We start from the raw sequence: 14,554 nt of genomic DNA on the forward strand, positions 1-14,554 counted from the left end.
GACAATTGATGAGGGTAAGGTAGTGGATGTTGTCTACATAGATTTTACTAAAACAATTGACAAATGCTGTCAGAGTAGGCTGGTCCAGAAGATTAAATCACATGGGAACATGGTGAGTTGGTAACATGGCAACAAACTTGGCTTGGTCACAGAAGCTAGTTGTGCAGGGTCTTTTTTCTGATTGGCGGTGAAATAACTCCATAGAAGCGTGTACTCCCTCACCAATTTACCCTTTATTTACATATGCAGAGTCTTTGTCATTGATCTACCAACCTCAGAGCACAGGGTGGTGTGTGTATGAAACGAGCTGCCAGAGGAAAGCAGGAGGTGGAAGGTAAAATAGCAACATTTAAAAGGCATCTGGATGGGTACCTGACTAGGAAGGGTTTAGAGGGAAATGGGCCAAATGCTGGCAAATGGGACCAAATCAGTTGAGGATATCTGGTTGGCGCAGATGGGTTGGACTGAAGGACCTGTGCTATATAACTAGACATGAAGTCATGTTGCAGCTGAACCACACTTTAGTTCAAACACATTTGGAGTATTCTGTGTAGTTCTGGTTGCCACATGATTGGAAAGATCTGGAGGCTTTGGACAGGGTACAAAAGAGGTTTATTAGGATATTGCCTAGATTGGAGTATAATAGCTATAGAAAGGGTGGACAAACATGGATTGTTTTCACTAGAGAATCAGAGGCTGAAAGGTGACCTGACAGAAGTATCTAAAATTATAAGAGGCTTGGAAAAGGTGAATAGTCAGACTTGCTTTCTCAGGGGAAATTTTAAATAATAGGTCAAGGTAAGAGGAAGAAAGTTTTAAGGATGTGTGCAAAGTTTTTTACGCAGAAGATGATAGGCATCTGGAATGCACTGCCAGGGAGGTGGTAGACACAGAGACGAAAGCAATGTTTAAGAGGCATTCCGACGGACACATGAACAGGCAGGGAGTAGAGGGATACAGAATATGTGCAAGCCAGTGGAATTAGAATGGCATCATGGTTGGCTCAGATGTCATGGCTGAAGGTCCTGCTCCTGTGCTGTCCTGTTCTATGTTCTTAATGAGGTGGCTGAGGATTGGCTGATGTTACACTGACAGGCGATAACAACAGGGGTCCCTGCAGACGGCCTTTCCTTTCTGTTCTGCCTCCGCATACCTACCCCGAGGCCAGAGACACCTCAACAATGTCCCATCACCATCAAATATTAGGGAATGGGAACGGCTGGTATTTCCAAACTAAGGACAATCCAAACATGCACAAGGTTATTGTGATGCAAGGAGCTGAAACATGGTAAAGGGAAGAGAATAAATGAAATAACACAGCAACTCACGTGTAAACCAGCTCTGACTCACGGCGAACCAGCATATGCTTCTCATGGATTAGTTTGAACCAATCAACCAGGAGATCATCTTCATCTTCATCTGAGAGTGCAGGTGAAACAGAAAATGAACACTGATTGGAGGGGTATCAAGACCTCTTTCCCTTCCTAGAAGAGGCCCACCTGCCCCTCCCTCCTAAGGGGCTGCCACCTCCCCACAATGTGGCAGATCGAGGACAGCTTCCCAACCCCTCTCTCAGCCTTTAGCTGTGAATGATACAACTTCTCCTTTAGCCAGCTGAACAGCGTACTATTCAGGAATAGTACTCTTGTAACCTCCAGTAATCCAGAAATTCTGCACTGCTCCAAACTCTGGTTTCTTCTCCATTCCCCATTCCCATTGCTCAGTAATTGGAGGCCATGCCCTCAATTGTCCAGGCTCCAGACCCTGGTGTTCCCTCCCTGTATTCTCCCACTTTCACAAAACAAATTCAACTTAAAGGGTGTAAGCATCACAGCATCCTGATACAAGCTGGGCATAACTTGGGAAATTGTTTACAATGTCTTTAGAATCAAAAGGGAGGTTGGAAGAAAGGGGGTTGTGGCAGTGTTAGGATAGAAGACAATTACAGCATTAGAAATATCAGGAATGAGCACTTAAGTGGGACTGAAAACCAAAAAGACTAGGATTAGATTAGTGATCTTTTGATCGCAGTGATAAAGTAGCAGGATATAAAAGACCGAGGAACCCAGGACAAAAGAACAGGGGTAGCTCATTCAGCCCCTTGAGCCTGTTCCACCATTCAGTTCAGATCAATCCTGACCTGTGGCCTAACTCCATATTCCTGCCTTTGGTCCATATCCCTCAATAACTTTGCTTAACAAAAATGTATCTATATTAGATTTAAAATGAACAACTAATCCAGGATCTATTGCTATTTGTGGAAGAGAATTCCAAACATCTACCATCCTTCATGTATAGACATGCTTCCTAACATCTCTCCTAAATGGTCTGGCCCTAAGTCTTAGACTTGCCTCTAGTTCTAGGATTCCCGAGCAGTTGAAATAGTTTATCTATCCTTTCCTGTTAATATCTTGAAAACCTCAAACAGACCACCCCTTAACCTTCTAAATTTGAGAGAAAACAGGCCTAATTTGTATAATCTCTCCGCATAACTTAACCCTGATATCATTCTTGTAAATCTACATTAATATAACTTCTGCATTCTTACAATTCAGTCCCCTAGATATAAAGGCCAGCATTCTATTAGTTTTCTTGATTATTTTCTGTGTCTGTTTGTGACATATTAAAGATCTATACACCTGAACCCCACGTCTCTTTGGATATCCACTTTATTTAACTTCATACCATCTGGAAAGTACCCTTGTCTATCCTTTCTTGATCCAAAACGGATAACCTCACACTTGCTTACATTGAATTCCATTTGCCACAGCTTTGCACAAACACTTGATCTATCAATACTCCTTTGTAATTTTATGTTCTCATCTACATTGTCTACAATGCCACCTAGCGTTGTGTCATCAGCAAATTTGGAAGATGACTTTCTATGTTTATCAACGACTTGGATAATAGCAATGTGAATAATTGAGTTCTAACAGGTTCCGGTAGTACACCCACCGGTCACTCTTGCCAATTTCAGTACTTCCCTATTATCCTTACTTTTTGTCGCTTGCCAGTCAACCAATTTCCCACCATGTCAGTAATCTGTCCTCAGATCCATGGGCACCTACCTTTGTTAACAGTCTCTTATGTGGACTTTATCAAATGCTTTCTGGAAGTCCACATAAACCATCATATATATTTGTTCTCCCGACCACTATCTTAGTCACCTCTGAGACCTCCTCTTCTGGTCAGTTCAGAAGAAGGGTGACAGCACACAAAACATTAACTCGGATTTCTTTCTACAGATGCAGCCAGACTTGCTGAGTTTATAGAACATAGAACCAAGAAAAGTACAGCACAGAACAGGCCCTTCGGCCCACGATGTTGTGCCAAGGATTAATCCTAATGTAAAATAAAATAACTTAACCTACGCACTCCTCAACTCGCTGCTATCCACGTGCATGTCCAGCAATCACTTAAATGTCCCCAATGACTTCGCTTCCACCACCACCGCTGGCAACACATTCCATGCATTCTCAATACTCTGCGTAAAGAACCTACCTCTGACGTCTCCTTTATACCTTCCTCCTAACACCTTAAAACTATGACCCCTCATACCAGTCAATCCTGCCCTGGGCAAAAGTCTCTGGCTATTGACTCTATCCATGCCTCTCATTGCCTCGATCAGGTCACCTCTCTTCCTCCTCCTCTCCAGAGAGAAATGTTTGAGCTCAGTCAACGTCTCTTCGTAAATCAAGCCCTCCAGTCCAGGCAGCATCCTGGTAAACCTTCTTTGCACTCTCTCCAAAGCCTTCATATCTTTCCTATAATAGGATGACCAGAACTGGACACAATATTCCAAATGTGGTCTCCCCAGGGACTTGTGGAGGTGCAGCAAAACCTCACAGCTCTTAAACCTGATCTCCCTGTTAATGAAAGCCAAAATACTATATGCTTTCTTAACAACCCTATCCACTTGAGTTTCTCCATTAATTTCTGGTTTTGTTTCAGAATTCCAGCATCTGCAGTCCTTTGTTTTATTTTTGAGATCAGAGACACATGCTACAAGTGGGTGATAATTCAGTTTTCACTTTACATTAACTTTCATCTTAAGTTTAGGAAACTGGTCAGCATGGACGGGTTGGGGCGAAGGGCCTGCTTCTATGCTGTACGACTCTATGTAGTCTGGGGAAGCAGAGTAGGATAGACCATTTCTGATGATTGCTCTCATTGCTTTTCAGCCACATCCCATTCCCATCTTGGAATCTTACTTCCTCTCTTCCTGTACGAAGGAAAAACGTCACTGCCTTAAAGTGTGGTACAGGTAGGAACCCTAACAACATTTAAGCAGTATTCAGCTCATCATTTGAAGGACCGAAGCACACAAGCTAAGTGCTGGGAAATGTAATTAGAGTAGACAGGTGCCTAATGACCAGCATGGACACAATGGACCAAAGGGCCTTTTCTCATACTGTAAATATGTATGACTATAAAGCAAGTGATGGAAGTGTCAGTGGGGAGAACTTGGGTACCAGTGACCATAATTCCATTAGTTTTAAAAGAGTTATGGAAAATAATAGATCAGGTTCACAAGTAAAAGTTCTAAATTGGGACAAGGCCAATTTTGATGGTTTTAGACAGGAGATTTCAAATGTTGATTGGAGGGGCTGTTTGCAGTCAAAAGGATGTCTGGTAAGTGGAACACTTTCAAAAGTGAGTCCCTGAGGGTCTGGGGCCAGCATTTTCCGGTGAGTGAAGGGTAAGGTTGGCAGGAGTAGGGAATCCTGGATGACTAGAATTATTCAGGCCCTGATAAAGAAGGGGCATATGCCACGTATAGGCAGCTGGGGTCAAGTAAATTGTTTGAGGAGTGTAGAGGGTGTCAGAGTACATTTGAAAGAGAAATCAGGGGACATAAGATAGCATTAGCAGATAAGGTAAAGGAGAATCCAGAGATTCTGCAAGTATATTAAGTGCAAAAGAATAATTAGGGAGAGAATAGGGCTTTTTAAAGATCAACAAGGCATCTGCGTATGGAGCCACAAGAGATGGGTGAGATTCTAAATCCACATTTCTTGTCAGTATTTACCGTTGAGAAAGGCAAGAATGTTAGGGAACTTAGGGAAATAAAATAATGTCTTGAAGGCAGTCTACATGACAGAAAAGGTGGTGCTGAAAGACTTAAAATGCATTAAGATAAATCAATCCTTGGGACCTGATGAAGTGTATCCTAGGAATTTGTGGGAGGCTCGGGAAGAAATTGCAGAGCCCCTTGTGGACGTTTGTGTCTCGACAGCCACAGGTGGAGAGCCTGAAGATTGGAGGGGGGCTAATGTTGTGCTATCATTTAAGAAAGGCTGCTGGGAAATGCCTGGGAACTACAAACCGGTGAGCCTTATGTCCATGGTGGATAAGTTGTTAGAGAGGGTATTCTGAGAGACAGGATCTACATGCATTTGGAGAGGCAAGGACTCATTTGGTATAGTCAGCATGACTCTGTGCGCGGAAAATTGTGTCTCATGAATATGATTGTGTTTTTTTGAAGGGGTGACCAAGAAAGTAGATGAGGACAGTGTGGTAGACGTTGTCAACATGGACTTTAGCAAGGCCTTTGACAAGGTACTGTATGGTGGGTTGTTGAATAAGATTAAATCTCACAGGATCCAGGTACAGCTAACCATTGGATATCAAATTAGCTTGATGATAGAAGACAGAAGGTGATGAGCGAGGATTGTTTTACAGACTGGAGGCCTGTGACCAGCAGTGTGCCACAGGGATTAGCGCTGGTCCACTCTTACCTTTTGTTTACATTAAATGATTTGGATGAGAATTTCAGAGATATGGTTTGATGATTGGTGATAAGAGTGGACAGTGAAGGTAATCTGGGAGATCTGAATCAACTGAGCCAGTGGGCTGAGGAATGGCAGATGGAGTTTTATTTAGGTAAATGCAAGGTGTTGGATTTTGGTGGGTCAGACCAGGGCAGGACTTAGACAATCAATGGGAGGGCCCAGGGCAGTGTTACTGAACAAAGAGTAGAGGTACAGGTTTATAGCTACTTGAAAGTGGAGTCACAGTGGACAGGGTGGAGAAGGCGGCCATGGGCGTAATCGGTCAGAGCATTGAGTATAGGAGTTGGGATGTCTTGTTGCATCTGTACAAGATGTTAGTGAGGCCATATTTGGAGTACAGTTCTGATCAAGGTTAAAAACAATGCAGATGCTGGAAACCAGATTCTGGATCAGTGGTGCAGGAAGAGCACAGCAGTTCAGGCATTTCGCTGCTCGTTGGATGCTGCCTGAACTGCTGTGCTCGTCCAGCACCACTGATCCCGAAGACAGTTCTGATCACCCTACTTTATAGAAATAATATTATTAATCTAGAAAGAGTGCAGAAAATATTTACTAGGATGCTACCTGGACTGGAAGGTTTGAGTTATGAGGAGAAGTTGGATAGGCTGGTACTTTTTCTCTCAGGACAGTAGGAGACTGAGGCGTGACTTTATACAGGCTTATAAAATTATGAGAGGGAGATCATAAGGTAGATAGCCAACAACCTTTCCTAAGGGTAGGGGAGTCTAAAACTAGAGGGCATAGGTTCAAGCTGAGAGGGGAGCGATACAAAAGGGTTCAGAAGGGCAATGTTTTCACAAAGAGGGTGGTGAGTGTCTGGAGAGGACTGCCAGAGATAGTGATGGAAGTGAGTATGATTTTGTCATTTAAGACACATTTAGACAGGTACATAGACAGGAAAATGGATGGAGGGAGTATAGAGAGATACGGACCAAACACAATCAAATTGGACTAGTTTAATTGTGAAAACTGGGCGGTGAGGGCAAGTTGAGACAAAGGGCCTGTTTCCATGCTGTAGGCCTCTATAACTGTTACTCACACCTGCTTCTAGTTAAACTTCTCATCATTGTTTTAAAATCGATGACATCACCCCTCTCTTCCACTGAAATGTCTTCCAGCTTGAAAACTGTTTCTCTAAACATAGCCTCTTGACCACTGTTTATGTAAATCACTATATCAGTCAGCTTCTTTGAGACTAAGCACGGAGATCCAATCTTCCCTTTACCTCACTTTCCTCCTGTAGGATTTCTTAAAACCTCTTCCTGACGAAACTGCTCTCATATCTTTGGCTATGCTCAGTGTTACACTTCGATTTATAATACTCCGAAGGATATTTATATATATGAAAGATGTAATGTAAATTCAAATTGCTGTTGACCAGCTCAAGTTCCAAACACGGCGAACGTCATGGAGTCAGAGATGTACAGCATGGAAGCAGACCCTTCGGTCCAACCCGTCCATGCTGACCAGATATCCCAACCCAATCTAGTCCCAATTGCCAGCACCCGGCCCATGTCCCTCCAAACCCTTCCTATTCATATACCCATCCAAATGCCTTTTAAATGTTGTAATTGTACCAGCCTCCACCATATCCTCTGGCAGCTCATTCCATACACGTACCACCCTCTGCATGAAAAAGTTACCCCTTAGGTCTCTTTTATATCTTTCCCCTCTCACCCTAAACCTATGCCCTCTAGTTCTGGACTCCCCGACGACAGGGAAAAGACTTTGCCTATTTACCCTATTCATGCCCCACATAATTTTATAAATCTCTATAAGGTCACCTCTCAGCCTCCAACGCTCCAGGGAAAACAACCCCAGCCTGTTCAGCCTCCCCCCTGTAGTTCAGATCCACCAACCCTGGTAACATCTTTGTAAATCTTTTCTGAACCCTTTCAAGTTTCACAACATCTTTCCAATAGGAAGGAGACCAGAATTGCACTCAATATTCCAACAGTGGCCTAACCAATGTCCCGTACAGCCGCAACATGACCTCCCAACTCCTGTACTCAATACTCTGACCAATAAAAGAAAGCATACCAAACACCTTCTTCACTATCCTATCTACCTGCGACTCCACTTTCAAGGAGCTATGAACCTGCGCTCCAATGTCTCTTTGTTCAGCAACACTCCCTAGGACCTTACCATTAAGTGTATACGCCCTGCTAAGATTTGCTTTCCCAAAATGCAGCACCTTGCATTTATTTGAATTAAACTCCATCTGCCACTTCTCAGCCCATTGGCCCATCTGGTCAAGATCCTGTTGTAATCTGAGGTAACCCTCTTCGCAGCCACTGCATCTCCAATTTTGGTGTCATCTGCAAACTTACTAACTGTACCTCTTATGCTCGCATCCAAATCATTTATGTAAATGACAAAAAGTATAAGGTCCAGCACCAACCCTTGTGGCACTCCACTGGTCACAGGCCTCCAGTCTGAAAAACAACCCTCCATCACCACCCTCTGTCTTCCACCTTTGAGCCAGTTCTGTATCCAAATGGCTAGTTCTCCCTGTATTCCATGAGGTCTAACCTTGCTAATCAGTCTCCCATGGGAAACCTTGTCGAACGCCTTACTGAAGTCCATATAGATCACATCTACTGCTCTGCCCTCATCAATCCTCTTTGTTACTTCATCAAAAAAACTCAATCAAGTTTGTGAGACATGATTTCCCACGCACAAAGCTATGTTGACTATCCCGAATCAGTCCTTGCCTTTCCAAATACATGTACATCCTGTCTCTCAGGATTCCCTCCAACAACTTGCCCACTACCAAGATCAGGCTCACCGGTCTACAGTTCCCTGGCTTGTCTTTACCGTTCTTCTTAAACAGTGGCACCACGTTTGCCAACCTCCTTCCGACACCTCACCTGTGACTATCGATGATACAAATATCTCAGCAAGAGGCCCAGCAATCATTTCTCTAGCTTCCCAGAGAGTTCTCAGGTACACCTGATCAGGTCCTGGGGATTTATCCACCTTTAACCGTTTCAAGACATCCAGCACTTCCTCCTCTGTAATCTGGACATTTGCAAGATGTCACCATCTATTTCCCTACAGTCTATATCTTCCATATCCTTTTCCACAATAAATACTGATGCAAAATATTCATTTAGTATCTTTGTGGCTCCACACAAAGGCCACCTTGCTGATCTTTGAGGGGTCCTATTCTCTCCCCTTTTGTCTTTAATATATTTGTAAAAACCCTTTGGATTCTCCTTAATTCTATTTGCCAAAGCTATCTCATGTCCCCTTTTTGCCCTCCTGATTTCCCTCTTAAGTATACTCCTACTTCCTTTATAGTCTTCTAAGGGTTCACTCGATCTATCCTGTCTATACCTATGCTTCCTTCTTTTTCTTAACCAAACTCTCAATTTCTTCAGTTTTCCAGCATTCCCTATACCTACCAGCCTTCCCTTTCACCCTGACAGGAATATACTTTCTCTGGATTCTTGTTATCTCATTTCTGAAGGCTTCCCATTTTCCAACCGTCCCTTTACCTGCAAACATCTGCCTCCAATCAGCTTTTGAAAGTTCTTGCCTAATACCGTCAAAATTGTCCTATCCCCAATTTAGAACTTCAACTTTTAGATCTGTTCTATCCTTTTCAATCACTATTTTAAAACAAATAGAATTATGGTCACTGGCCTCAAAGTGCTCCCCCACTGACACCTCAGTCACTTGCCCTGCCTTATTTCCCAAGAATTCCTGAAGAAGGGCTTATGCCCGAAACGTCGATTCTCCTGCTCCTTGGATGCTGCCTGACTTGCTGCGCTTTTCCAGTAACACATTTTTCAGGTCTGATCTCCAGCATCTGCAGTCCTCACTTTCTCCTTATTTCCCAAGAGTAGGTCAAGTTTTGCACACTTGAATCAGAAAATTGTACACACTTAAGAAATTCCTCTCCACCTAAACCTTTAACACTATGGCAGTCCCAGTCGATGTTTGGAAAGTTAACATCCCTGACCATAACTACCCTATTATTCTTCCAGATTGCTGAGATCTCCTTACAAGTTTGTTTCTCAATTTCCCTCTGACTATTGGAGGGGTCTATAATACAATCCCAATAAGGGATCATCCCTTTCTTATTTCTCAGTTCCACCCAAATAACTTCCCTGGATGTATTTCCAGGAATATCCTCCCTCAGTACAGCTGCAATACTATCCCTCATCAAAAATGCCACTCCCCCTCCTCTCTTGCCTCCCTTTCTATCCTTCCTGTAGCATTTATATCCTGGAACATTAAGCTGCCAGTCCTGCCCATCCCTGAGCCATGTTTCCGTTAATGCTATGATATCCCAGTCCCATGTTCCTAACCATGTCCTGACTTCATCTGTCTTCCTTGTTGTGCCTCTTGCATTGAAATAAATGCAGTTTAATTTATTGCAGTCCTACCTTGTCCCTGCCTGCCCTGACTGTTTGACTCACTTCTGTTCTCAGCTGTACCCGTCTCAGATCGATCTCTTTCCTCACTATCTCCCTGGGTCCCAACCCCCACCACCTTACTCGTTTAAATCCTCCCGAACAGTTTGAAATGTTTTCAGGTAGAGCTGGAGCCAAAAGTGGAGAAGGTTCTGAAGAAAGGCCTTGGATCTGAAATTGTTTCTTTCTGACAGATGCTGCTGAACCTACTGAATATGTGTACATCTTTCCTGTTTTGAAATAATTAAACTCAGTGCCAAACAGCCTCTGTGTTTGTGCAGATGGGGCTGGTGATGTCACTTGGCTGTGAGGGGCTTCAGGATGTGTCCATGCATGCACTACTGTCGTCACCATATTCCATACATAGTGATGTTAACATCAGTGCAAGCACATGTGATTTTCCTGGCTCCTCGTGCTGATACAGCCAACAGGGGATGCATGGGCAACAGGACTTGTAGGTCATGTGTGCCATCTACTTCGTTCCCTTTTGGCTACAGGCTCGCCCCTCATCTTTCTGATATGCTGCTCACCTCAGGCCAATGCCTGAGGGGGCTCAGTGGTTAGCACTGCTACCTCACAGCGTTAGGGGCCCCAGGTTCGATTCCAGCCTCAGGGCAACTGTCTGTGTGGAGTTTGCACGTTCTCCCCATGTCTGCGTGGGTTTCCGCCGAGTACTCTGGTTTCCTCCCACAGTCCAAAGGTGTGCGGGTTAGGTGAATTGGCCATGGGAAATTGCTCATAGCGCTAGGTGCATTCAGGGAGAAATGGATCTGGGTGGGTTATTCTTTGGAGGGTCAAATGACCTGTTTCCACACTGTAGGGAATCTACTCAATTATTATTTAAAATAGGTGAATGGTATATGCATCTAAATCTCAAGAAGCTGCTGTGGAAAGGGGTGGAAATTATGTGACAGTCTTCTAAGTCAGTATCCTCTGAGATCCCACTGCATTCACGGGTCTGAGCAACACACTTTAGGAAGGGAGTCTTACAGGGACAACAATGCAAATTGACCAGAACGATGATAGGGTTATATTATGGGGACAGATTGCATTGAATAGGCACATATTCTTTTGCAAAGAGAAGATTAAGGAGTCGTCTAATTTGTTGTTTAAGATAAAAGAGCTGATAAAATTAGCAGAGGGAAACTATTTCCACTACAGGGAGGGTCCAGAACTAGGGGATGGAACCTACAAATTATCGGTAGTCTGTTAGCGATGATGTAAGGAACCATTTCTTCACACAAAGAATTATAAAACGGTCATGTAGCAGGAGATAGCCATTGGCCCAGCATGTTTGGACTGGCTCACTGTTCATTTTAACCTGCCAACTATCTCCTGTTTCTTCCACATAACTCTGTATCTCATCAAATAATCATCCCACGCTCACTTGAATATCTTGATTGAAAGTGCTTCCACCATAGTTCCAGAGCTGAACTACTCGCTGAGAGTTTTGCCTCACCTTGTATTTACTTCTTTTTCCAAAGACTTCTAAAACCGTGCTCTTTGATTATTGAGCTATTTACAAGGGAACAGTTTTTCCTTATCCATTCCGACCAAGTGCCTCATCATTTAAAAAATTTCTACCAAATTTCTTCTTAGCCTTTTCCTTCTCAAAGAAAGCAGCCCTAACTGCTTCAATCCTTCCTCACTACTGAAGGGTCTGATCCCTGGAGCCATCCTTTGAAACATCCCTGTACTCCCTTCCAAGTGTTCACACTTTTCCTATAGTGTGGGGCCTTAAACCTAGATGGATATATGAATAGGATGGGTCGAGAAGGATGTGGGCCACATGCAGACAGGCCAACAAGAGGTGAGGCCACACTGAATTTGATACTGGGTAATGAACCAGGCCAGGTGTTGGATATGGAGGTAGGTGAACACTTTGGTGATCGTTACCATAATTCAGTTATGTTTACTTTAGTGATAGAATATATACCACAGGGCAAGAGTTATAGCTGGGGGAAAGGCAATTATGATGCAATTAGGCAAGATTTAGGATGCATAAGATGAGGAAGGAAACTGTAAGGGATGGGCACAGTTCAAATGTGGGGCTTGTTCAAGTATCAGTTACTGCATGTCCTTGATAAGTATGTACCTGTCAGGCAGGGAGGAAGTGGCCAAGCGAGGGATCCATGGTTTACTAAAGAAGTTGAATCTCTTGTAAAGAGGAAGGAGGCGGCTTATGTAAAGATGAAATGTGAAGGCTCAGGTTGGGCGCTTGAGAGTTATAAGTTAGCAAGGAAAGACCTAAAGAAAGAGCTAAAAAGAGCCAGGAGGGGACATGAGAATTTGTTGGCAGATAGGATCAAGGAAAATCCTAAAGCTTTCTATAGGTATATCAGGAATAAAGGAATGACCAGGGTAAGATTAGGGCCAGTCGAGGATAGTAGTGGGAAGTTGTGCGTGGAGTTCAAAGAGATAGGAGTGGTGCTAAATGAATATTTTTTTGTCAGTATTCACAAAGGAAAAAAACAATGTTGTCGAGGAGAATACTGAGATACAGGCGACTAGACTAGACAGGATTGAGGTTCACAAGCAGGAGGTGTTAGCAATTCTGGAAAGTGTGAAAATAGGCAAGTTCCCTGGGTCGCATGGGATTTATCCTTGGATTCTCTGGGAAGCCAGGGAAGAGATTGCAGAGCCGTTGGCTTTGATCTTTATGTCATCATTGTCGGCAGGAAGACTGAAGGATAGCAAATGTTGTCCCCTTGCTCAAGAAGGGGAATAGAGACAACCCTGGGAATTATAGACCAGTGAGCCTTAATTCTGTTGTGGGCAAAGTTTTGGAAATGATTATAAGAGATAGGATTTACAATCATCTGGAAAGGAATAATCCAATTAGGGATAGTCAACACGGTTTGGTGAAGGGTAGGTTGTGCCTCTCAAATCTTATTGAGTTCTTGAAAAGGTGACCAAACAGGTGGATGAGGGTAAAGTGGTTGATGTGGTGTATATGGATTTCAGTAAAGGTAAGGTTTGATAAGGTTCCCCATGGGAGACTATTGCAGAAAATAAGGAGGCATGGGACTGAGGGTGATTTAGTGGTTGGATCAGAAATTGGCTAGCTGAAAGAAGACAGAGGGTGGTTGATGGGAAATGTTCATCCTGGAGTTCAGTTAATAGTGGTGTACCTCAAGAATCTGTTTTGGGGCCACTGCTGTTTATCAATTTTATAAATTACCTGGATGACAGTGTAGAAGGGCATTAGTAAATCTGTGGATGACACTAAAGTCAGTGAAGTTATGGACAGTGTGAAAGGATGTTGCAGGTTACAGAGGGACATAGATAAGCTGCAGAGCTGGGCTGAGCGGTGAAAAATGGACTTTAATGCAGAAACGTGTGAGGTGGTTCACTTTGGAAAGAGTAAAAGAATACAGAGTACTGGACTAATGGTAAGATTCTTGATAGTGTGGATGAGCAGAGAGATCTTGGTGTCCATGTACATAGATCCCTGAAGGCTGCCATCCAGATTGATGGGGTCGTTAAGAAGGCATACGGTGTGTGAGCTTTTAGTGGTAGAGGATTGAGTTTCAGAGCCACTAGGTCATGCTGCAGCTGTACAACATTCTGATGAGGCTGCACTTGAGGAAGGATATGGAAGCATTGGAAAGGGTACAGAGTAGATTTACCAGGATGTTGCCTGGAATGAGGGACGTCTGAGGGACTTGAGACTGTTTTCGTTACAAAGAGGTAAAGAGGTAACTTAATTGAGACATACAAAATGATTAGAGGATTATATAGGGTGGACAGTGAGAGCCATTTTCCTCGGATGGTGGTGGCCAGCACGAGGGGGCATAGCTTTAAATTGAGGGGTGATAGATTTGGACAGACGTCAGAGGTAGGTTCTTTACTCAGGGAGTCATAAGGGCGTGGAATGCCCTGTCTGCAACAGTAGTGGACTCGTCAACATTAAGGACATTTAATGGTCATTGGATAAACAAATGGATGATAATGGAATAGTTTAGGTTAGTTGGGCTTCAGATTGGTTTCACTTGTCGGCACAACATCGAGGACCGAAGGGCCTGTACTGCGCTGGAATGTTCTATGTTCTAATTTAGGATATTTGGTTGGCATGAATGAGTTGGACCGAAGTGTCTGTTTCTGTGCTATACATCTCTAACTGCACACAATACTCGAGTTGAGCTCTCAGCAGTACCCTAACAAGGGCATCACAAACTTCCTGCTCTTGTACTCTGCTCCTATCAAACAAGTTTAGAATGCTGTCTGCCTTAATGAAGCCAAAAATACTGCAGTGGAAATTTGGAATTCTCTCTTACGAAAAGTTGTTGACTCTAGGAATCATGAGAAAATTTCATAACGAGGCTGATTTAGCTGTGCGAG

General features: G+C 43.5%; 1 protein-coding gene across 1 annotated transcript in view; it reads right to left on the reverse strand.

The window, feature by feature from the left end:
- Positions 1-14,554, reverse strand: part of micall1a (MICAL-like 1a) — a 90,258-nt gene that overhangs the window by 9,598 nt on the left and 66,106 nt on the right. Inside the window, exon 12 of the mRNA XM_060849381.1 lies at positions 1,329-1,419. Within this exon, the coding sequence (XP_060705364.1) occupies positions 1,329-1,419 (91 nt within the window). The remainder of the gene's footprint in view (positions 1-1,328; positions 1,420-14,554) is intronic.

The sequence above is a fragment of the Hemiscyllium ocellatum genome, chromosome 33 (genome assembly GCF_020745735.1).
Source record: "Hemiscyllium ocellatum isolate sHemOce1 chromosome 33, sHemOce1.pat.X.cur, whole genome shotgun sequence".
NCBI classification, from domain to species: domain Eukaryota; kingdom Metazoa; phylum Chordata; class Chondrichthyes; order Orectolobiformes; family Hemiscylliidae; genus Hemiscyllium; species Hemiscyllium ocellatum.